The sequence below is a fragment of the Parasteatoda tepidariorum genome, chromosome 11 (assembly GCF_982258835.1).
Source record: "Parasteatoda tepidariorum strain Cologne lab strain chromosome 11, Ptep-v5.0, whole genome shotgun sequence".
Lineage (NCBI taxonomy): Eukaryota > Metazoa > Arthropoda > Arachnida > Araneae > Theridiidae > Parasteatoda > Parasteatoda tepidariorum.
The window spans coordinates 40432941-40458223 of NC_141765.1; the positions used below are offsets into that span (position 1 = coordinate 40432941).

The window sequence follows — 25283 nt, forward strand, 5'->3', positions numbered from 1 at the left end:
AAACTTAAAAACTCAAATCAAAATTTAACTAAATAATGTTGTCTAAATAAAAAGTCAAAATTGTCTAGCTGTCTAAATTAGGGAAATAATAGTGCATTATTACAGATTCGAATTTCTTTTAGTAGTTTCAGAAAATTATGAACACCCCTCTTGAAAAAATTCTGCGTACGCCACTGCTCTAGTTCATGACAATATTAGCTCAGTGCTTTATCCACTATGCCAGCAAGGTTCAAGAATATGGTACTAGTTCTAATTGAAAACAATCGAACGATTACTCTATTTGTGAACCAATACCATAATAAATATTTTTTTCGTTTAACATTTTAATATGATGTATTTTGTTGAAAATAAAAATTTGTTTGTTAAATAATTCTATCACACAGCTATAATTACAGTTTGTTAGTTATAGTTTGATAGCATAGTTACAGTTACAGTTCATTTGATTGCAGTTATCGCTGGTTCAGTAGTGATCAAGTGACACGCAAAGTTCAGCCACTGAAAGTAATTATTTGATGGTACCACCATCAACTAATTTCGTAACAATCCTATTGATTATACTTTTTAAAACTTACGAAGACCGTTTAAATATTATTATTTAAACGAAACAAGAACTCAGTAAAGGTAAAGAAATAATTGTAGGTAGAATAACAACAAAATATATTAAAAAATTTACAAAATGAAAGTTCGATTGTTTAATTTATGGAATAATTTTTTTACTACAGCTATACAAAATAACAAGCAATTTTGACACGCAAATCAATAACGAACTAAATAATAATTAATAATACAGAGTCTCTTTTAAAGTATTTTTATCTTTTTGATAAACTTAAAGAGATTGTACAAACTTGAAAAAAAAACTTTACATTTATTTTAAAGAAACAAACCTTTACGTACAATTAGAGCAAAAAAATTTATTAATTTACTACCGTCATGTGGGGCTACTTTGTGCAGGATTTCGCAGTTTTTGAACTTTGACATGTAAAAAAACTACGTTAATTCAAACTTTAGTTAAATTTATCGATATTATAGTCATAACTGGACTCAGACGAGTGAATTTGATCAATATTGGCATTATTTGCATGTAATATTTACAAATAATAAATCAAAACATACCTTGCACAAAGTAGCCCCCAATTGGGGCTACTTTGTGCAGCGATAGGAATTCAGTTTAATCATGTTTTTAGTAAAGTATTGATATAAAATTGCTAAAAAAGTTAATTGTTGACATTTTTAATGACAAAAACATCAAGATATGTAAAGATATTAGTTTGAAAATAATTTGCAGCGTTAAAAAACCATTTTTTATAAAGAATTTTTTCTTAAAAAGAATGTTTATTTTAAAACATTTGAGTTTAAACAAAAGGAAACCATATACATTTTTGAACATTGAAGTGGATGAAATTTCAAAAATAATAATTATTACATATTCATTAACATTTATAATATTGATAAATTTGAACATGACATGCTTGAATGAACACGACAGAACTTGCTCTTCAGTTTCTGTCAAAATCACCTGATGTCCTATAAAATATATTTTTATGTGCTAAATCGTTTGATTAATTCATTAGGAAACCTTTGTAGAAGAAAAATAATAGTCTACCAGCACGTTTCACGTGTTTCTTGTGAATTTCATTAGAGATAGTATTTCTGTGGATTTTGTACTTCCGAGAAGCTTCTGCAATCGACATACCACCAGCAACTGCTTGCAAACATTGTTGCAGCCTTTCTAAAGTGTAATAACGGTAATTTCTCGTTCGAGGTATTTTTTTATAACGTCTGGCAATTTTTCTGTCGAAAAAAAAAACGAATGAAACTTCGCACAAAATAGCCCCACAGTGCATTTTTTTTCATTTTCCGTTTATTTGTTAATAATTTTAAAAAATTTTTAACGCTAACATGATGTAATTGTTTATTAATGTATAAATAAAAAATTTTGCACTTACGACAATTGTTTTATCAACGTCTTTGCATTTCAAAGCTAAAGTTTACGCGCACACTTTTCGACGTCCGACGTTCTCGGAAAGTTGTTGACATTGGATAAACAAAACACACTCTGAGATTGTTTTAAAATTCGAAAAAATGCTTGTAGTAATAGAGGAAACTTCTATCTTTAAATTCCACACATTTTTAACGTGAAGAAAACATAATACTGAATAACAGCACTTGAAAAGTGCCAAATTCGAATTTACATAAAGTAGCCCCCGCTGCACAAAGTAGCCCCAAATGACGGTAGTAAAAGTAAATTTACCACGTCATTAAATAGAAATGAAACATAATTACCAGGAAGGATTTATTGCAAAAGATACAAGGATATTTTCGCTACTACTCGACATGAAAATCACGGGAATAGACAACTGGTCAAATTTCCATTTTGTATCGTACCGTCATGCGTTACTTTGTGCAGCGGGGGCTGCTATTCAGTATTATGTTTTTTTCATGTTAAAAATGTGTGGAATTTGAAGATAGAAGTCTCCTCTATTACTACAAACATTTTTTCGAATTTTAAAACAATCTCAGAGTGTGTGTTTATTCAATGTCAACAACTTTCCGAGAACTTCGGACGTCGAAAAGTGTGCGTGGAAACTTTAGCTGTGAAATGCAAAGACGTTGATTAAACAATTGTCGTAAGTGCAAAATTTTTTATTTATATATTAATAAACAATTATATCATGTTAGCGTTAAAAAAATTTGAAAATTTAAAACAAATAAACGGAAAATGAAAAAAAATGCACTGTGGGGATATTTTGTGCAAAGTTTCATTCGTTTTTTTTTTTCGACAAAAAAATTGCCAGACTTTATTAAAAAAATACCCGGAACGAGAAACTACCGTGATTACACTTTAGAAAAGCTGAAACAATGTTTGCAAGCAGTTGCCGTGGTATGTTGATTGCAGAAGCTTCTCGGAAGTACAAGATCCACAGAAATACTATCGCTAATAAAATTCACAAGAAACACGTGAAACGTGCTGGTAAACTATTATTTTTCTTTTACAAAGATTTTTCTAATGAATTAATCAAACGATTTAACACATAAAAATATATTTTATAGGACATCAGGTGATTTTGACCAAAACTGAAGAGCAAGTTCTGTCATGTTCATTCAAGCATGTTATGTTCAAATTTATCAATATTAAAAATGTTAATGAATATTCTTCCATTTCAATGTTCAAAAATGTACATGGTTTCCTTTTGTTTAAACTCAAATGTTTTAAAATAAACATTCGTTTTAAGAAAGAAATTCTTTATCAAAAATGGTTTTTTAACGCAGAAAATTATTTTCAAACTAATATATTTACATATCTTGATGTTTTCGTTATTAAAAATGTCAACAATTAACTTTTTTAACAATTTTATATCAATATTTTAATAAAAACATGATTATTAAACGTAATTCCTATCGCTGCACAAAGTAGACCCACTTGGGGGCTACTTTGTGCAAGGTATGTTTTGACTTATTATTTGTAAATATTACATACAAATAATGCCAATATTGATCAAATTCACACGTCTGAGTCCAGTTATGAATATAATATCGATAAATTTTACTAAAGATTGAATTAACATAGTTTTTTTTCATGTCAAAGTACAAAAACTGCGAAATCCTGCACAAAGTAGCCCCACATGACGGTAACTAAGTTAACTCTTAACCGAGCTTTAAGTCAAAACAAGGTCTGTTCTTTATATGCTTGATAAAGTGAAAACCTCTTCACATGCTGCAGAACCAGTATTTGTTTATATTCAGAACAAAAACGACTTTCTGAGGACTCTTTGGCGTTATGATCGGTTTAACAGTTAACTTTGAACCTCATAAAACTAATATTTGACTGGTTGTCCATAGTCATACTGTGGGATAATTTTTCGTAGTCTGCTGTAATAGAAGTCTACCGCCTATGAATGGAGCCAATGTGACTCAGCTGTCCATGCGCTTTCTTTTGTGGAAAAGTGATAATCGGACAGGAATTTCGGACAGGCTCAAGAACAGGCACGTTTATATAGCAGTTCTTCGAAATTCATAAACAAATAATAATTTTTCTCCTTTAGAAAAAGTGCCTCCCCGTTAACCTCGATTTTGTACTTCCATGCATTGTAAAAACAAGTTTGCCAGGTTTAAACAACCTTTTTATTTTTAAGGGTTATATTCAAGTGAGTGGTAATCTAATTCCTTTCCTGTTCGTTTTAGTTTCATATTAAAAGCAAAAATTTTTTCACTGAACATGACTACACACATCATAAAGGTTAAGTACAAAATCGCAACCTAATCGCAATAAGTACAGTTTGACCTTGAAAGTAAGTCTAAAAGCTGTCAAAAGATATGTGAAAGTAATGAAAAGTTTCAAACTATCCTTTTTTTTTTTAATTTTTTCTCTGTGAAACACAAAAGCATTAGTCGAAATTGCTTAGACAATTGTTTCGTTGGACAATAGCCGAAACAGCTGCCTCACAACACTTATTTTGGCGTATGGGAACTTGAAAGTGAGTCAAATATCACTTACCGACATTGCTCAAGAAACTTATCTGCAGTACAGAAACAAAATTAAATCAAAAAGTCATGATAAACTTAATTTGCTTTGGTTTTCAAATCAATACTTGTCCACACATAAACAACACATAAAAGAAAACATGTGTTTAAATTTAAGGGAGAGGCAGGGCCTGATTATCACCTAGGCCCAATAGGCATGGGCCTAGGGCCCACACTTTCTGGGGGGCCTCAAAAATTAGTAAAAAATACTTTTTCTAATTTTTGAGACACACAATATTACTTCTATTTAAAAAAAATACTGAAAGTAACAGTTTATCTGAAAAAAGGCATTTTTTATTTCAAATTTTCTTCATATTGTGATAAACCAAACTCGTATAAACATTGCACTAATCAAATTCGGCTGAGCGAGTACAGCTGAATTTTAATTGGTGCAATTTTTACTCCAACGGCTTGCAATGCAAATGCAACGAGAATGCATATTTGCAAAGTTTCTTATAAATTATTAGTGTCAACAAGAACTAAAAGCTTATTCTTAACAAATATATGTAAATTTGTAGATGGAAGGCTACAATCTTTAAAATAATTCAGCTAATCAGTAGATTTTTAGCAAAATCACTGATTTCAATTGTTTGTGGTCACCAAACTATTTTTATTTTCATACAACATCGTTTTGTTTTTTTATATTTTGCTTTAATATTTAGATGCGCAAACTTTATCTTAGAAAAATATTCTTCAATTGTCTGCTTTCAAAATGTTTGGGAATGTTTCTCTTGAATCATGCAGTTCAATAGATTATTTTTATTGTTAGGACTACTTTTCAGAAATTTAATTTCAAAATATTCTGTTAGGGACCCGGAAAATTTTGTGGGCCTTGGGCCTGAATTTGTCTTGATCGGTCCCTCGGGAGAGGTTCTGAAACAAACCCATTTTGCATCATTACTATACTTTACATCGAAATGCTTTCTTGCAAGCGTTGAGGTTTTTCAGTCATTCTCAGATCCAAATTGGCGACTTCATGTACTGTTTTTAAACAATATGATTTTTTTTAAAAAAACCTTTTATTTTATCACCTATAGCTACTTTCTTCCATGACTAAGTATAATTTTAACCATAAACGAATGATTAATACTCACAAAAGCTGAATTACTAAACTATTGTATTTTTTACTTAAGGATCCAGAGCAGCCACGATGTAATTGCAAAAAATTTTCTGCTTTGTGGATGACACCTCGCCCTACTGCTAGTAAAGAGAAAGTGGAAAGATTAGCTAATATGTTTAAAAAATCTTTATCAGAGGTATGATTATGTCAAGTTTGAAGCATGATTTATATAATTACAAAACATTATATTAGCTTTTTCTTTTGTACAGGTAGAAATCGCTTTCTACTATGATCTTGTTTTCCTGGTAGTCCAAACAGTGAAAAACAAAATAAATGCAGGAGATTGGCCAACTCAATTATCTTATCCTTCTTGTTCAACGGAAGATAAAATAGATCCGAATGAACGGAGTTCAGTAAAACTTCTAAATGCTCTTAAACAAGTAAGTTTCAGAAATTACAATCTATGATCAACCTTTTCACATTCAGTCAAGTTCAATGTTAACCTTAACTAAGTTTAACCCCTTAACGATCGGTTAATTTTCAAGAAAACGGTCATAAAAGTGCCTATTTTTTTTATCACCTATCACAAATACACGTATTTGGTTAGTGCTGACATCTAGTTTAAAATAAACTATCTACAATTGCCTTAAAAATATATTGGTACAACCATCTGGTGTGCAAAATGATAAATAAAATGTTTTCCGGACAAAAGAAACGAATTAGTTTTATTTTTATTGGCACGTTACTACTGAACACTCCAGCCCGGAGATATCACGGGAGAGAGAAGGAAGGGGCTAATGGTGAGATTTTTCATATAATTCTCACTTTTTTTAATGAGCACTATCCTCAAACATCCATTAAAAGTATTAATAAATAATACAGAAATGCCAAACACACTTGATGGAATAATTTGCGTTGGACAACGATTCATTACGTTGCTTGAATTACGCACACATTTCTTTAAAAATTCATATTTTTATGTACAACATTATGCAGCTAAACATTGTAGTTTTTTCTTACAATTTTAATTTAAAAACATTTAAAATTTATTCTAGCAATTGAAAAAGAGACATACAAACCTTTTAAACACGTAACTCCTGATAACGTTTTCATTTCTTTACCAGTAGTACAATTATATTTTTTACTACCGCATTAATTACAAAGCATTTTTATTTTATTCTTAAAATATAAAAAGTAGATAGTATCATTTAACAAAAATTTCAAGTTTGCAGCAACTTGATATTCTTTATATTGCAATTAACATTTTTAAAAACACAGTTTATATAAATTTGTGTTCATTAAATAATGCATGCAATTTTTTTTTTCTAATTCTAGGAAGCGTACGAAGGAATGTTCGGTCCTTTCAAAATAACAGACACTGATAGCAGCTATCAAGAATTATCATTATTCATGCGAAATATATCATTCTCAAACAATGTAATAGCAAAACCTAAACGAGTAAGTTTAAATCGCTGTATACTCAATAATTCCCACCCTCTTTATAACAATTCTTATGAATTTAGCTAAAAGTATTTATTTTAGATCGGAATATGGACTTATGGTCGACCAACGGGTAAAATTAAGTTTGAACCAGGAAGCGATCTGAAGAACTTTACTGCTATTACAGTATATCGTGTAACTACTCTCGAGGTTCGTATTGTACATTTTTTATGCAAATTCTACATTAGTATTTTGATTGCAATTCATTCTTAAATATTAACTAAGCTCGTTTATATACTCAAACATAATATGCAATGCATGAGGGAAAAAAGGGCTTCAGTGGATGAGGGGAAAAAGGGCTTCAGCACATCTAAAAATACAAAATCTGAAATAATGCCCCATTGTAACCCACTATATAGTACCAAAGAATATACATGGAGAAGAAGGATAGCTTCCATAGACAGAATGTAAACCAGTTCCCCAAGATTTGGTGCGATCCCTGTGTATAAAGGAAAAAACAACATTTCAACACAGCACAACAGCAGAGGTTCTTGAAACTCTCCTCTCCTCTCAACCTTTACTGGGGTAGAGGAAGAAAAAAAAATTTCTCTTTTCTTACACAATTAATAAACAGTACTGTACTATTAATTAAGATATTTCTTTCAGAATACATTTATATCATCCTTGTTGATTAAATCTGCTAACACATTTCGACATACACATGACAAAATCTCGGACTTTTGCAAGAAACCATCGAGTTGATTGAGAAAAGACATTAAGATGCTTTGCGAATGATTCTAGATAAAATATCGATTAAGAGATTCTGTGCTGTTGGGCTGTTTTCTTCCAATTTGAAAGTTCAGGCTTTTACTGAAATCGTATTTTGAACACAGAGCTAAACTTTTTAACGATCACTTTCTTCAAAATTAACCTCAATATCAAAAACAAAAATTGTGTAACTAATTTAAAATTTAACAGAAGACGTAGTAAAACTTGTATAGGTGCAATTACATCATAACGAAACCAAGAACTTCAGTTTTTGATCAAGTTGGATAAGCAAACTTAAGAACAAACAGCTAGTTTTATGCGGTAGATCCACGATGGTAGAGTAGTTAAGTGGCAGCTTAAAACCTACCTAACTTGAGGTCGATGGTTACCAACTAGTCTGGGAAGTAAAGCTCATGTAAAATCCGTAACAATGAACACGTTGCTAACATTATGCTATTGGTCTCAAAATTGTGGTACCTTAACTTGTATGAATCCTAGGCCAACAACTGTCTTTGGCGAGAATGCTTATGATAGAAAAAAATATATACTTCTACTACTAACTGAAGCTATTTTGCTGCAGAATAAGGTGACTAAAAAGTTTTATTCGATTTAAGTTAATGGAGTCATTTTCATAGCTGTAAAAATAATAAAAAAAATTACGCTGAAGAAAAATTTAATTAATTACTAAATTTTCATTACAGTCATATGAGTAACAGATCAAATACTTAATGAGATTGTATAATTTTGAAGAATTTTAAGAGAGCTATATTTTCCGATCACATTAGCAAAACTATTTTTTTTCAAATAGTTTCTTAGAACATTTGATAACGTTATTATTTTCCATTAAATAAATTATTTTTACAGTTTCATTCTCTTATTTTAGCTTTTTAATTAATCATTTTTATATCTGATTCAAGGAATTGTAGCGTGCTTGCCACTACAATTATTAAATTCCAATTCAATAGTATATTAGATGTGTTAATTCGATTCTATGTTGGGGTACTTTTCATTGGTGAAAGTTGACATTGTCAATAACACTCGCCCCACATCGGTGACCTGCAGACGCGATCTGAACAGGCCTACACACGTCCACTTCGAATCGAACACGTCTACTTCTAAAAATGATCCACATTCAACAGTTGACTTGCTATTTGTGACTGTGACATTGTCCTCATCACACCGGTGATACTCAGTCTCGAACACAAACAACGTCGGCCTGTATACACTCGACTGCTAATGGCAACACAGGAGCGATCATGACGGTGAACTTAATACAGCTCTCCCGGCTTCTCACAAAACATCAATGAATCAACTAGTGGTATCCGTTCATCGAATTCTACCGCAGATAAAATTTTGGTGGGAAAATTCCCTAGCGTGTCTACCACTACAATTATTCAATTCCAATTCACTAGTATATAAGACATGTTAACTCGATTCTATGTTGGAGTACCTTTTCAAAGATGAAGGTTGACATTGTCGTTGGTAACGTACTATCACCACAGACTTTAAGAAATTGAATTCTCTAAGTAACTTCATTATTTTATTTTAATTTTGCTTTCAGATTCCCCCATTTATCTATAAACATGTGGACGGAAATGGAACTGTAACATTCTCAGGCTACTGCATTGAATTAATTGATAACATAAAAGAAATATTAAATTTTGAATATACTATTACTGAAACAGAAGATAAGAAATTTGGCACTATGGATGAAAACCTAGAATGGGATGGAATGATTAGAGACTTAAAGGATAAGGTAAATATGCAAGCATTTTTTCTTTACCAAACTATGAAACCAAAAATGGTTTTAATAATTGAAGCTGATAAAGAAATGGTTATAGTAATACTAGATAACAAAATTGACCAATTAATACGTTTAATAACTTTTTATACGGTTTTTTTTAATCAAAATTCAATGTTTGCATAGAAATTTATCAAGTTCAGTATGGTATGAAGATATTTTGATTCAAAAGTGCAAAAAAGAAGAACAAAAAATTTCTGCTACTTTGAAGTCATATATTATCAAACCATATTAATGAAGTCGTGGTGGTTTAGAGAATAGAGCAGTCGCCTTAACGTAGTGAAACGGGTTCGAATCCCAACAATGGCTGGTCGATACGAATTCCACACCCGGCTCGCATCGAACACAATTCAAACGTAAAATATCCTCAGTGGTAGACGGATCACGGGCTAGAGTCCCCTTGACATTAGGTTAACCGTGGGAGGTTGTCGTCTCAATGTAAAGCAAATGCAGGTAAGTTCCATCAAAAAGTTCACCAAGAAGGCAAATTACTCATATTATTTGATCCAAGAATTCCCTTGTCTTCTGGATTAGGTTCAAATTACAAGGCTACAGAGTTGAGCATTAGTTGCCGTAATTGGGTCGACCGTTCAACGACAGTTATAAAATAAAACCCATTGATGATATAAAATGATTTTTTCTCCTTTAACTAAATAATAGAAAAGTGGAAATCGCATTTAAATTGTAGCCGTACGCTGACTTTGTGTGTTTTCTTTAAAACGTACTAAGTCAATGTACCACAATTGCCAGCTTCATTCAAAAGCATATTGCGTAGCATGAAGAAACATAGGTTTTTTTTTCTTCCTTTTTTTGTTCAAAAAAATTTATTTTTTTAATACTATAATATTATTATATAAAAATCAAGCAAATATTCTCAGAAAAAAAGTAGAAGCATTTTATACTCTTCTATTTTAAATTTTTAAAAAAAATGGATTTGCTTTTGTTTTTTTCAGAAAGCAGAAATTGCTCTTGGTCCAATATCAGTAATGGCAGAAAGAGAAACTGTAGTAGACTTTACGGTGCCTTACTATGATTTAGTTGGTATAAGTATATTGATGAAAAAACCATCAATACCATCATCACTTTTCAAATTTCTCACTGTACTCGAAGCAAATGTATGGATGTGCATACTTGCAGCATACTTCATAACAAGGTAAGAAATTTTATCTAAAAACATTTAGTGTTCCCCTTTCTTACAGTTAAAATATTTTGTTAAAAATTCAGTCAACTAAAAATATATTGATTTCAAAGATTTAATTATGAAATGGAAGTTACATTACTTCCAAATGTTAATAGGCATAATTGATCAAATTTCATCTTTGTTGAACTGAATTGATGTTTCAGTAACTTGTAACAGAAAATCAATTTTCTCTAACGTGTAGATTTATAACAAGCAGTCAAAATTTTAGCAATGAAATCAAGGCCGTCTTAATGGCATGCAGGGCCCCTATAAAATGTAATACTGTTTAAAATCGAGCCACCCAAAATTCACTTACATAAAATTAATCAGTTTTAATATACATAATTTTTAAAATTTTGAGATAGTAACCATTTGTAATCCTCAATACTTAAAATTTAAACAGTTTTCAAAACCGTAGAAGCTATTTAAAATAATTAAATGCATAAAAGATATTACTAGCAAAATGTAAAAGTTTAATAACTATTAAACTATTTTAAACTAACTTTGCGAACTTTTATTGTCTTTTTAGCATTGGTGAAACATTTTTAGAGACATGACCTAACCTAAAACTTTCTCGTATTAATTTGTTCTACTGAGATATTTTTGCGGGAACGCAATATGAAAGCATTTAAAAATTACACAATTATGTTTATTTAAAGTAAGACAAGACTTCCTTTAGCAATTAAACTCAAAATTAAAAAAAAAACTGTTGAAAAATTTCATATTTGGCAAATTAAAAGTATTTATATAAATAATTAAAATTTTAAAAAAAAAAAAGTTTATATATATATATGACTAAAATAACATTGGTTTAAATTAGTCAACTCTACATTAAACTAATATACTTAAAATCATGAGACATGAAATAATTTTCTTTCACTTTAATACTTATCTTTTTCATTGGTACTGTACTTACATAATATACTCAATGTATTATAAATATGATTACACATTCATTAGAATAGATTTATTCAATTGAATATATTTTTCGTTCATTATATTTATTCAATAGAATATATTTCTTTTAAAATTTATGAGGCCATACATTTCTCCTTTCTTTTTAAAATACAATTTTTCGAAAGTAGGTAGGGTGATATATTAAACGTAGGAAAGTTTCTCCCCCCCCCCCTTCGAGTATTTGTGGCCCACGGGCAGTGCCCGGCTATACCTATGCATAAAGACGGTACTCGAGTGAAGTTATAACTTGTCATAAAATTAAATGATCCTTTTTTATAACATTAGTATAATGACTAAAAGACATTCTTTTTATGGATCATTATTTCTACGAATGCTTCTAAAGAAATTAAAAATACTTTCGAAGTTATATATAGTATATCCATAGAAGAATGGACCAGTTCTCTCTCTCTCTCTACCTGTTAAGGCAGAAGGGTGCGATTGTTCTTGTTTTCCAGTGGCGCCATCTATGCCCAAGAATTCGACTTCTGCCACACAAATACGTCTCACCCATTCATTTATCCACAGATCGTAATTTTGACCTGAATCAGAGAACGATCAATCTCCAATTCAGTACCCCCAGAGGTTTTGATTTGTTATGGGAACATGGAGGACTTCGCGACTCGACAGATTTAACGCGCATCAGTTACCATTTTACTACGCGGGGAGTCTTCGGTTGGACCAATTATAAACTTTAATAATATTTAAATCATACAATAAATATACAGTATATCTATAGAAGAAAATTATTTCCGAAGTTGTATACAGTATATCCATAGAAGAATGGACCAGTTATAAATTTTAATAATATCCAAATCATTGTAGAATGCTGGATAGGTAACAATAAAGAACGCGTGATGGGTGTAGACGTTTGTTATGTTCTCTACGAAAATACACTCTATAACAAAAAAATCGACTCTTCCTTGGCCTGCCAAATCACCAGATCTCTCTCCCATCGAGCATGTCTGGGATATGATGGGAAGGCGATTGCATCTGGCACGGAATGTTGATGACCTCGTTCGACAATTGGATCGAATTTGGCAGGAAATACCGCAAGAGACCATCCGGGAGCTTTATCGGTCTATGCTAAGCCACGTGGCAGCTTGTATCCAGGCTAAAGGCGGGTCAACACCTTATTGAACTTGTTACTGTAACTCTGCAATAAATTATTCAATTATTCTGAAATTTGAATCATTTACTATTCTGTACATTGTCTTCCTATCCACCAATTTTCGTTTCAATCGGATAACTCCTTCTTGGTGCGTCGATTTTTTTGTTATAGAGTGTATTTGCCTCTAACTTCGCAGCCAGAAAAGAATTTCAACCAATTCTATTACCTAATAGACTTTGCTCTTTTTTTAGTGAGAAAGAAAATATCAGTCCATCTGCAGGTGTTAAAGGTGGCATCCTTTAATCTTTTAAATCTTTGAGGAAATATTTATTTTTTGGCAATAAGGTCAGTTAACAATTAGCTATGACGCAAAATGAAAAAATAAAATCATGTGTTTTCTATTAAAGAGTAACTCAAGCAGTTTAAAATAAGCGTAAGTGCGAATACTGCTTTGTTTTCGTACTTTCAACGTCATACATAATTATAAAGAGTGAAACAACAGTTAAAAGATTTTTAATCATAATATAGTAAGGTACACAAGACAGGGAAACTGGAACTTTATAGGAAACAACTTTCATTTTCATATACTCATCCACAATAATGTAAAATCACAGTAAAATTTTAAAGTAAATTTAATGACTTCTATGTAAAAAAAAAATTTCCACGAATAACCTACCAAGATACAATTCTACCAAGCAATACTATTAGACATCATATGGATTTGTAAAATTATTTATTTGTAAAATTAATTATTTATTATCTCTTTCAGTTTCCTCATGTACTGCTTTGATCGCTTAAGTCCTTACAGTTACTTCAACAACAAAGAAAAGTATAAAGATTTTGATGATGAAGAGAAAAGAGATTTTACTTTAAAAGAAAGTCTTTGGTTTTGTATGACATCGTTAACACCCCAAGGTCAGAAAACATGAAATAAAAATTTTTACAAAATGCATTTTCAGAATATTAAATTTTTTTTAAATTTATCTTTTTCAGGGGGTGGTGAAGCTCCTCGTAACTTGTCTGGAAGATTAGTTGCAGCTACCTGGTGGCTATTTGGTTTCATTATTATAGCTTCTTACACTGCCAATTTAGCTGCTTTTCTCACTGTATCACGTTTGGATTCTCCCATTGAATCTCTTGATGATCTCGCAAAGCAATATAAAATAAAATATGCACCACAAATGAGCACATCTGCAGCAACATATTTTGAAAGAATGGCATATATTGAAGAAAAATTCTATGAGTAATACACAGCTCTCTTTAAATTCAGAACTAGAGAATTTGTATATCGCGCTCGCTGTGAATGATTTATACAATTTTGACCTCCCAGGGAATGGTGCCTAGTTTAAAGACGGGGGAGGGGTCGAGTTTATTAAATCTGTGTTTATGATTAAACATGTATTTCCCGAGATAAGTCTATTTTAAACGATTTTTACGCCATCTTCACTTCACAATTGCAGCACCACCTATGAATTAAAATGCAACAGCCGGCAAGTTAAAATAGGGTACTTTTCTAGAAAATCTAAATTTGCAATAAAAAATGGTTTCTATTTAAAATTATGAAGTTGCTCTTGCCCCATCTAAAGATGAGATTAGGGATGGGGGTCGAGTTAGGTATCATTGAATGCATAGTTTGAAAATATTTCATGTGTACTTATAGATTTTAAATATGAAGTGTTTCTCAAGTTATTTGATCATTTTTTTTCTTTTTTGAACACCCTGTATATATATAATAATGTACTAAGTATTTTACTCCAATCAAAAGATGCCCACCTTTTTCACAGTAGTGGACCTAATCTTCTGTGATAATAAAGATTCCATATTAAAACTAAAATGCAAAATAAAGCACTTCATTAATGTCTTGCAAGTTACATTTTTTTCCAAACAATAAGATTAGCCATGAATTTTTTATTGTGAGAAAATTAACAATTACAGTTTATGAGAACAATCATAAAATTAGCTACAAATTTAATTACTGATGAAATAAATTTATAAATTTTTCAAAATGTGATAAACTAAGAGCATGTCACCAAGAGCAAAAAAATAAAATAAGGGATCATTCATAAATTTATTTAAAAAAAAGTCTATAATAAAATTAGAAGCTATTACAATCATAAAAATTGATTTGATTTTCAAAAACTATTCATCATTCCATAATAGGAACTAAAATCTGCAGAAATTACATAGTAACTGGCATCCTTGCAACTGATTATTGTAATAAAAATCTCAAAAATGGTTTAATTATGCACATTAAGTAAATCACACTGTTATTAATGAAACTAGTAAATTAAACTTTTTTTTAGAATATGGAAAAATATGTCCTTGGACGACTCTCTAAATGAAACGGAAAGAGCTAAGTTAGCTGTTTGGGATTATCCAGTGAGTGACAAATTTACAAAAATTTGGTGGACCATGCAAGAAACTGGCATGCCTAAATCATTTGAGGATGGAATACAAAAAGTGATGGAATCGAAAGGATCTCAAGAGGGTTTTGCTTTCATTGGTATAAAGAATAATGAATGAATTCTTTTTAGAAACTGCATATTAAAATATATAAAATAAAACTAAAAATGTTATTATATGAAAAAGTTACTTTCAAATTCAAAATACGTATTAAAAAATAAAATGCCCCAGAACATGTAAATTATATTGAAATAAAACCCTAATTACTATGCAAAAAAGTAAGTGGATACCTCACTATTGAAACGCGTGTTTGATTTAACTTAAAACAAAAATTCGCTTACTTGCATACAGGGTTTGTTGATTCAAATCAACTAATTTTTTTTAATATAATTGATTATAAAAGTTAAAAAACAGTGTTTTAAATTATTGATACTTTTATTATTTTCTTTTCTTAGTTTCAAAATTTATTTTAAATAAATTGTTGCATTAATTAATTTTAGTTAACGAAATTATTTTCTTTCTTGGTGTGTGTTAAATTCCAACACATTGAAAATTACATTTTTAAAAATCTTTTGATTCTTGAGATTGAAAGTACAGATTAAAGTAAACATTTAATGCTGTCTTAATATAGAGTTGCATAGCTGTAGAAAGTAATTATTAAACATGAATTTCTTCAAAAAATAATGTAAATATTGTTAATTAAAATTCTACCCTTTGAAAGAAAAAGCGTGGAATTAAAATCTACATTATATTTTATTGGTGGAAAATGTATATTTCTGAAGCTTTTTTAAAAGCATATTAAAAAGAAAATACCTAATTTGCCAAAAATAGAAAGAAAAAAAAAGGCCAATAAATTCAGATATTTTTTTCCTGATATAGTGTCATTCCTCCCTTTCAAACTCTTTCAAAGTCTATTTGAAGCAGTAGGGTTATTAACTGGTATTTTTTCTCATAATATGTTTGCAGTATCTTTGACATCCGATTTTCTATAATGAAATTTAGTAAAAAAAAAAATTCCTATGAGTACATAGATTTTTTAAAAAAAAATATTTTTAGCCTAACTTATCTATTTTGATGTAGAATTAAAAGTGAATATTTTAATATAAAAATATATAGATTAAATATTTTTTTTTTGATGAATGACTACATTTATAAACACAATCTTCTACATTTATTTTGTCATTTTAAAAATCAAGCGGAAAAAAAAAGAAATTTTAAATTAAAATTATGGTTTGCTAATTGAAACTTTGTTTTAATAGTTAAAGTACAGGGGTCTGTCCAAGTGAAATTTTCTACCGTTTACCGGTACCAGCACAAATTTAAATTTAGGAAAAACGGTAGAATAATTTCACAAAATACTTTTTTCTTAAAATTTTATTTTTGTGTCTCGTAAGAAACGATAAATCCAAATCTTTAATTTTCAAAAATTATGTCTGAATTTTCACAAGATAGTTATCTCTCAGAAAAACCTAGACAGACCCATAAAGTATTCTTTAAATTTTCTATTTGAACTAGTCCTTAAATTTCAATCATGCATTTGTTTCAAAATGGTTGCTATGCATTCAAAGCTATGTATTATAATGAAAAATTATTTTAGTAAGTTAAAATATTGTTCTAAATATTGTTATAATATATTTTAATATTAATTTAATTTTGATTAAGCATTTATAAACTTTTTTTAATCATAAATTAAAGTTCTTACAGTGTATTTGAATAAAAATCAAAAAAAATCTGATTTAAATAAAAAAAATCTGATTTAAATAAAAAAAATCCGATTTAAATAAAAAAAAATCTGATTTTTTGGATTCTTTAAAAAAAATCAAAAAAATCACGAAACCTGCTTGCTTATCTTTTAAGCAAATAAAATGGACAACTAAAATTATAATTAAAAAGTAGGATTAATAATAAAAACTTTATAACTAAACAAAGAAGCTTTAAAACAATATTTATAACGTTTTTAATTTTATAATAATTTTTGAAAAAATATGTGCTTACAACTTAGTTGCAATATAGATGCTTAAATCTAGTAGCCAACTTCATCTCATCTACAGGAATCTGTAAAATTAGTGTATATTGAATAATGAAGTATTTTTCAGTATCATCTATTACACTTTAACTTTTTAGTGTATTTGTTGTAATATAGGACCAGAAGTACTTCTGTATAGCATTTCAAATTAAAATATTTTCATCCTAAAAACTAAAAGCATTTTTATGTGAACTAAAAGTTTTTAAAGCCTAAATTTTGAGTTTATGATTTGAAAAATGTATCTAGATTCATGATGCTACCTTATTTGGCGCTACCTTAGTATTTTTCTATCACTGTATAAGATGTACAGTTTGTGAGAATCCTCACTCACAATGAGAAATTTTTAATTTTTCTACTTAATTTGATCTTTTTTGCTAAAAAATGAATATTTTGATACAATTCTTCAGATTCTTGTTTGTTTAATTTAATTAAGAATTTTTAAATGTTTGAGAGCAATAACAAAAAAAAGGGGGGGAAAGAAAATTTAAGACATTCTTTTCTTAATCTGAAAATAGTTATTACTAGCAAAAATACGAGAATAAAAGTTTTAAAAAAACTATTTCAAGAAAATATTTAGTAGGAAAGAAAAAAAAGATATTGCAAAAAAGCTGGAAGTTTGCTAGTAGGTCAATTTTTTGAAACAGTTTTTTATTTGAAAATTTACAATAAAAGTTATTATATACTTGCATGGCTTTCTTTAAAGTTTATATGAGGCAAGTTTATTTTAAATAACAATTTTGAAAAAGTAAAGCATAAAGCTTATATATATACAGTTATAGTTTAGAAACATTTTGCCTAAAAAAAAACAGAATTCAAGATTGGTGAAATAACTTAAGATAATTGACTCACAAAAATATATACACAACAAACGGTAATATGTATATGAGAATACATTGGTAATATTGTTCTTTAAACTGGTTGCTTTGGCTTGTCTGCTTTTTTTTATTCTGTTTGCAATTAAAAAGACATGTGCAATTATTGCACATTTCTCATTTTTGTTTTTATTTCTTAAACAATCAATAAGATTTCTTAAAAAAGCAAACAAAAATTAAATTTATTTATTAAAACAATATATTGAAATTTCTGGAAAAAAAATAATGCAAAAATTAAAGTAAAGATGGGCAGGCATAAAGGGAGTTCCAAATTTTAATTAAAGCAATTTAAAATTAGTTCTGAAATCTTTGAGGTGGTTATATGAACACAAATGATTCTTAAAAGCCATTTTTATTTTAAGTTAAATTTTTAAAAATTTATTGATGTTGTACTTTTCTTAACACACTTATGATAACCAAAAACCTTTAAATACAACAATGCTTTTAAAAAAAGATAGAAAATAGAATGAAAATATTTCTCGCAAAAGCAAAAAGAGAATGAAAACATTTCTTGAATTTGTTTCAATATAAGGAGAAAATTTTGGCTTGTTTTTTGGTCCATTTTAATAGCTTGCAATATTCTAAATTAACTTTTTTTTCAATGAAAGTATAAACAATTCCAATAACAAATTAGTATTTTCTTTGGCTTATTTTAAATATAAACTATTTCTTTCAAAGCGGATTCAACTCAAGTAAAATATGCTGTTATGACTAACTGTGATCTGATATCTGTTGGAAGTGAATTTAGTAGGAAACCACTTGCTCTTGCAGTACAACAAGGTTCTCCCTTAAAAGATCAGCTATCTAGTGCGTGAGTATCTTATACAATCTTTAAATTTTCGATAATTAAAAACAGTTATTTTTTTACACGAATACAGATAAATATCTAAATGTACAATATCTATAGCATGAGACGCGATGGCTCAGAGGATAAGGCGTTCGCCTTCCAATGAGGTGAACTGGGTTCGAATCCTGACAATGGCTAGTCGGTACAAATCCACATCCGGACCACAGTACTGACATGAAACATCCTCAGTGGTAGACGGATCATGGGTTAGAGTCCCTTTGCTGTCAGGCTAACCATGGAAGGTTCTCTTGGTCTTCCTCTCCATGTAACACAAATGCGGGTTAGTTCCAATAAAAAGTCCTCCACAAAAACAAATTTCTCCCTATACTTGATCCAGTAGTTCCCTCGTCTTCCGGATTGGGTTCAAAATTACAAGGTTATGGAGTTGAGCATTAGAAGTCGTAAACCCGAAAATTGGGTCGGCTGTTCAATGACAGTTACAAAATGAAATATCTATAGCATATTTTGCAAAAACAAACTAAGCTGGAACTAATGAGTAAAAAAAATGTACAACTAATTAATAATAAATCATTTATGATATTCAGTTATTTAAATGGTCAGTTAAAATAAGTTAAACATGTTATCCTTTTTCTATTCATACATTATTTTGAATAATCATACATTACTTTGAATAATTAAATATTTTTGAATTATAAAACATTCTCTTAAATTTATGTATTTTTCTGCTAAAATCCAGTATTTCAAAGCATTCAATATAACACTAAAAAAAACATTTAATTTTTAACACCTTTAAAAAGATTTAATTAAAAAATATTAAATTTTTAATGGTTGTATTTCTTTGGATACAAATGAACAAATAAAAAAACAATTTACAAATATGTTATTAAATAGATTTTTCTAGTTATCTGTTCCTGACTTATTTAAAACAAAAATTCTCATCAAAAAAAAATTGTGCACATTGAGATTTGGATATCTTTTATATCATAATAATTCAATTAAATAATTACTAAAAAATATTAGAAAACTAGTATAATAATTATCAATAAAAGTTTTGATTTGCTACAATAGCTGTCAAGACAGTCACAAATGAAAAAAGCATTATAAGGGTTGAACTTTTGATCTCCAATTTTTTAAATTGTAACTCTCTTTATACTTTTAAGGATTCTAAATCCAAAAAGAGACTATTTGCTTATTCCAAAAAATTTTATTTCTGCATAAATTTCTTAACTTAATTAATAGTAATAAACATAAAGAAGGAATTAATATTAACAAGTATATAAGTAGTATTATTGGGAAAAGCATGTTACTTCAAAATGATGTTTAATAAATTCTTATTTATATAAATAAATTCAATTATATTTAAGTCTTATGACATATAGTCAATTTTCTTTTTTTTCTATCTCCCTTTGATGCTGTTTATACCCCACAGAGCCTCTTGTCAGTTTTTGGCAAGATTAGAGGAGTTGGTATTTTTTGATATTTCTGTTTAAATATTTGCATGTCCTTCTGGGAGAGTAAAAAAATATGAATTTTTACACGGGGCATGTCAGGCAATATAATTTTTGAGCTCTGCCACTAAATGAACAGTTCTTAGGAGAGTCCTTTAAATCATGAAAACCAAATTCAGCATATGAAAATCTCAATATTAGATAAAAGGAAAAATCATCACTCTCATATTACCAGATTTTACTGAACAAATAAATATAAGAAATTCGAAAATGTACTCATCTCTTCCACAAACACTGTGTTCTAGAAATTAGAAATATTGATCCTTAGCAACAAATTATGAAGTAGTCTTACAAAATTTGCCACACTTTTCATTCACCAATTATAAGACATCAATTATCTCTCTAGAACTTATTGCTAATTGTAACACTTTTCCCACAGTATACTGAAACTTTTGAATCAAAGAAAACTGGAAGGCTTAAAAGAAAAGTGGTGGAATAAAAATCCAGCCAAACTAGAATGTGATGACAGTGAGCAACAAAGTGATGGAATTAGCATTGCTAACATAGGCAAGTTATAACTATTAAATAAATTTCAGTTATAAATTCTGCAATGTATACAGTGAATTCCAAACCAAAGAATAAAGATTTGAAGATATTAAATGAAATTCAATTAATGATAAAAATATAGGATATTATTGCAGAGAATTAGTAACTTTGGCAGTTGAAAAAAAATTATAAGTAACATTTATGGAAACCCTTTTTCCCTTAAATATTATACAATATACACTGGTTATCATAAATTAAGGAAAAATCACAAAAATAGTGATAACTCTTTCAAAAGTAAGCCAAACCGTGCAAAATTTGCATATGTTGTCCACTAAGAGTAGCTGAGTAAAATTGCAATATGCAAATTAGTGGCGCTGCACTCGGCTTACGTCATCTGCCTGGAGCATAAAAGTCCAAGTTTGAGAGAAAGCACACAAATTTTACTGTGATTGCGACATTGAAAATCTGAGATAGCCAATTCGTAATAATGACCTCTAGGCATCATTTGCCTGAAGAACTACGATGGAGAGCCATCGGGAGACTAGAGGCAGGGCAGAGTCAATCAGAAGTGGCCAGATGGCTAAATGTGAGTCCATCTGTGGTTCATAGACTTTGGAGGCAATTTCAAACCACAGATTCGGCATCTAGGAGGTTCAGTCAAGGACGGCCAACTGTTACGACCAGTGCCGATGACCGATATTTGACATTAAGTGCACGCAGGAATAGAACCGCTACTCCGACACATCTTAGATCCTCTCTTGCTGCAGCCACCGGAAGGTTGGTGTCAACGTCAACTGTGCGCAGAAGGCTCCACGAAGGTGGTCTGTATGCGAGACGACCAGCCATTTGCGTGCCGCTCACATCACGCCATAGGAGAGACCGTTTGCAGTGGGCCCGACAACATGTCCACTGGACGTCAGATCAATGGAGGCCTGTTCTCTTTACGGATGAGTCCAGGTTTAGTCTAGAAAGTGACAGTAGACGTTATTTGATATGGAGAGAACCTGGGACCCGTTATCATCCATCAAACATCCGTGAAAGAGATGCATACGGAAGAGGCAGTGCCTGTGTTTGGGGAGGCATATCCTTAGGAGGGCGCACATACCTCCATGTCTTTCCAAGGGGAACCGTGAATGCTCAGGTTTATCGAGACAACATCCTTGATGCTTATGTGCGCCCATATGCCGGGGCAATTGGTGATTGCTTCCTGTTACAGGACGATAATGCAACACCACACAGAGCTCGCATTGTTGATGATTATCTTCAACAGGAAACAATTACTCGCATGGAGTGGCCAGCTCGATCCCCGGACTTGAATCCTATCGAGCACGTTTGGGATGCTCTAGGGAGGCGTGTATCTGCCATCAATCCGCCCCCTCAGACCCTTGCCACGCTTGCAACTGCTTTACAAGAGCAATGGCTCTCACTTCCTATTGAACTGATAGACCGCATAATTGAAAGCATCACACATCGCTGTTTGTGCTGTATTGCTTCTAGAGGCAATCATATTCCATATTAAAGGTACTTTTTCTATTGCAAACCGATACTTCCAATTTGTTTATTTTATACATGTGCTAATTTCTATACTACTATTAATGTCTGATAATTTCTTTTTATGTTGTTTAATACCTTACTATGTGTTGTATATTGTGGGTAAGTTTCATAAAATTCCATGTGTAATTTCTTGAGTTATCGCGATTTTTGTGAATTTTCCTTAATTTATGATAACCAGTGTAGATGGTTTTCACAACATAATTACCTCATTAGATGATTATATGACATTAAAAAAAATTGAAAAGCTGAAAAGATAGGTAATCTAAATTTTCACTGATGGATTTTCTGTTAAATTTTTATTTTTAAATCACAGAAAACATCGACTGTCTAAATTTTCTCAGTTTTTGAACTTTAAAAATTGATTTAAAAAAAGGTGACTTTTTTGAAATGATTCATAAAAAAATATTTTATATAAAATTTAAAATTTAGTATTCTTAATACAAAAATATATTTAAGTTAAAACATGATTTTCTAGAAAAAAATATACTGAATTTTATTAAATTCAGGGAAAACTGTTTTACACCATTTTATAAAATTAACAATAATTTTCAAAGTATTTAGCCTTTGAAAGGCAATTCCAAAAACATAAAAGATTAAAAAGGAAAATAAATCTTTTACAAAATAAATGTTTAATAAGAACAAACATTTAATAATAAAGATTAATTTAGTAAATTTAAGAAATAATATACGCAGATCAACATAGCTGTTATATTAATATTTTGCTGTATCTTAACATTTCAGGTGGCGTATTCATTGTCATTCTTATTGGAGTTGTACTTGCAGTAATGGCCCTAGCAGTAGAATATTTCTTTTACAAAAACAAGAAGCAGAGCACGAAAGTAATTACTGTAGATAAAGTACCGAGAGACAGACTGCGAAAAAAATAATAATCATACATTTATTGTTCATATTATTAACAATGTTCAATTACTGTATTTCTGTAACAATACTGTTAATAATAATGTTCATATTATTAACAGTATTAAAAAAAAAAAGAGAAAAATATTTGAAATACAGGGAAAATATTTTTAAGGTGTTAATGACTTTAAAAAACAAAACATACCAAATACTCTATGTCACATTTGTATTTCTTGATATAAAATTTGAAATAATGTATTTCACAAATTCAAGTAATGATAAATGTTTGCATTTGTAATTGTTTGAGTAAAGTAATTTAAAATATAATAGTGTCAATATTTTTAATCTTCTTATTAAGTGTACACTACTATTAAAAAAACATGGATGAAATAGCATGATACAGGTATATGGCAATTAAAACTCAATGAGTTACATGGGATGAGATGTTAATCTCACTCATACTAATAATCAAGAACAATGAAAAATTATAACAGAATATTTAGATATTAATTATCGACATATTTTAGGATTTCATAACACATAAATATACTTTAATAGCATTATATACATTATTTGTTATTATTCATAATTTATTCATTATTACCTTATAATAAAAGTAATGTCAAAATTATTTATCGATCATTTTTTTTAAATTGGTCAATGTACTTAATCATTTTGAGTTGATACATTTTGCTAATATAATGAGGATTGAAAAATAAAATGACCAATAATGGAACAATTTTAACTCAATATTTATTATTATTAACTTAAACTTCAGAGTAAAAAACTTGTTACATGCTTATTTTTAAATATTTTGTTGGAAAAAAAAACAGAATTGACCAAGCATGTGACCCTTTTCTTTTAATCCAAGGCTGTATCTCTAAGCATCCAATGGTAGGATCCTCACATAAATTTAAAATTTGATACTCAAATAATGTGGTCAACATCTGAGCTCTTGTTCTTTCACTTAACTTCCCCATAATAAGAAAGAACATACAGTTTTGAAGAATATACTTGCTATGTAGAATCTTTTATTCCATTATGAGGTGCAAGTATGTTGTTAAATATATAAGTGGATTTTTAAATGCCTTAAAAGAAAAAGTATACCTTATTATACCAAACCTGCAAATTTTTAAGCATTGGTACAAGCTATCAATACCGAATAAAGGATCTTCCACTATCTACTTTTGAAAGCAGATATTTTTAATAACTTTCTTAAGGTGAAATTGCTTCACAGAAAAATAAAGATGAATTGGAGCAGCAGATACGGAATAAAAAGGGCGGGTGAATGAATAATAGAAAGAAGTGGAAGTGCTTTCTTTCTTAGAATTATTTAAGGGCAAGAGTAAAAACTGAATGAGGGCTGCATAGTTGTGTTCTTTTTTTCAGAGAAGCAAAGATCTTTGTTTCATTGCTGGTTAATGATGTAAGACTGAAGGAGAGAGAGAGTGAGGATGGATGAATGAATAGTAGAAAGGGGTTTGCATTCCTAGAATAATTAAAAAAGATTAGAAAAAACTAGTTCAGCATGAGAGAGTGCAGTTTCCCTCTCATTTTGGGGGAAGTAATGATGATTTTCTTTGTTCCTGGGTAATGATGTAAACCAGGAAACTAACCATCTTAATGATGAGTGTTTAGACGAATTCAACTATTTTGATTTTTCTTTGATAGTTTTGAAGATTGGGATTGAATTTTCCAATAAACTTGTATTTCAATACATTTAATTTCATGTCTATATTTCCTTTTTCTTAATTTTATTTGTTGACTGATCACATGTGCTGCAATCATGCTGATTTTTCATTTAAACAAAAAAACAGAAAACAAAGGTGGTTATTTAAAGTTATCTAAAGTAAAATATATTTCAGACTTTATTCTGAGATCAAACTACAGTAGAACCTCGATCAACCGAGCTTCGATTAACCGAGGTTTCTGT

General features: G+C 29.7%; 1 protein-coding gene across 1 annotated transcript in view; it reads left to right on the forward strand.

Moving 5' to 3' along the window:
- The window catches only part of Ir25a (ionotropic receptor 25a), a 57885-nt gene extending 33984 nt beyond the window's left edge, over positions 1-23901 (forward strand). The window contains exons 7-18 of the mRNA XM_016051995.5: positions 5655-5777; positions 5851-6021; positions 6917-7039; positions 7124-7231; positions 9351-9545; positions 10544-10743; positions 13605-13750; positions 13829-14078; positions 15139-15338; positions 18815-18947; positions 20832-20959; positions 23234-23901. Of these exons, the coding sequence (XP_015907481.1) occupies positions 5655-5777; positions 5851-6021; positions 6917-7039; positions 7124-7231; positions 9351-9545; positions 10544-10743; positions 13605-13750; positions 13829-14078; positions 15139-15338; positions 18815-18947; positions 20832-20959; positions 23234-23379 (1923 nt within the window). The 3' untranslated portion in view covers positions 23380-23901. The remainder of the gene's footprint in view (positions 1-5654; positions 5778-5850; positions 6022-6916; positions 7040-7123; positions 7232-9350; positions 9546-10543; positions 10744-13604; positions 13751-13828; positions 14079-15138; positions 15339-18814; positions 18948-20831; positions 20960-23233) is intronic.
- The last annotated feature ends 1382 nt before the right edge of the window (positions 23902-25283 follow it).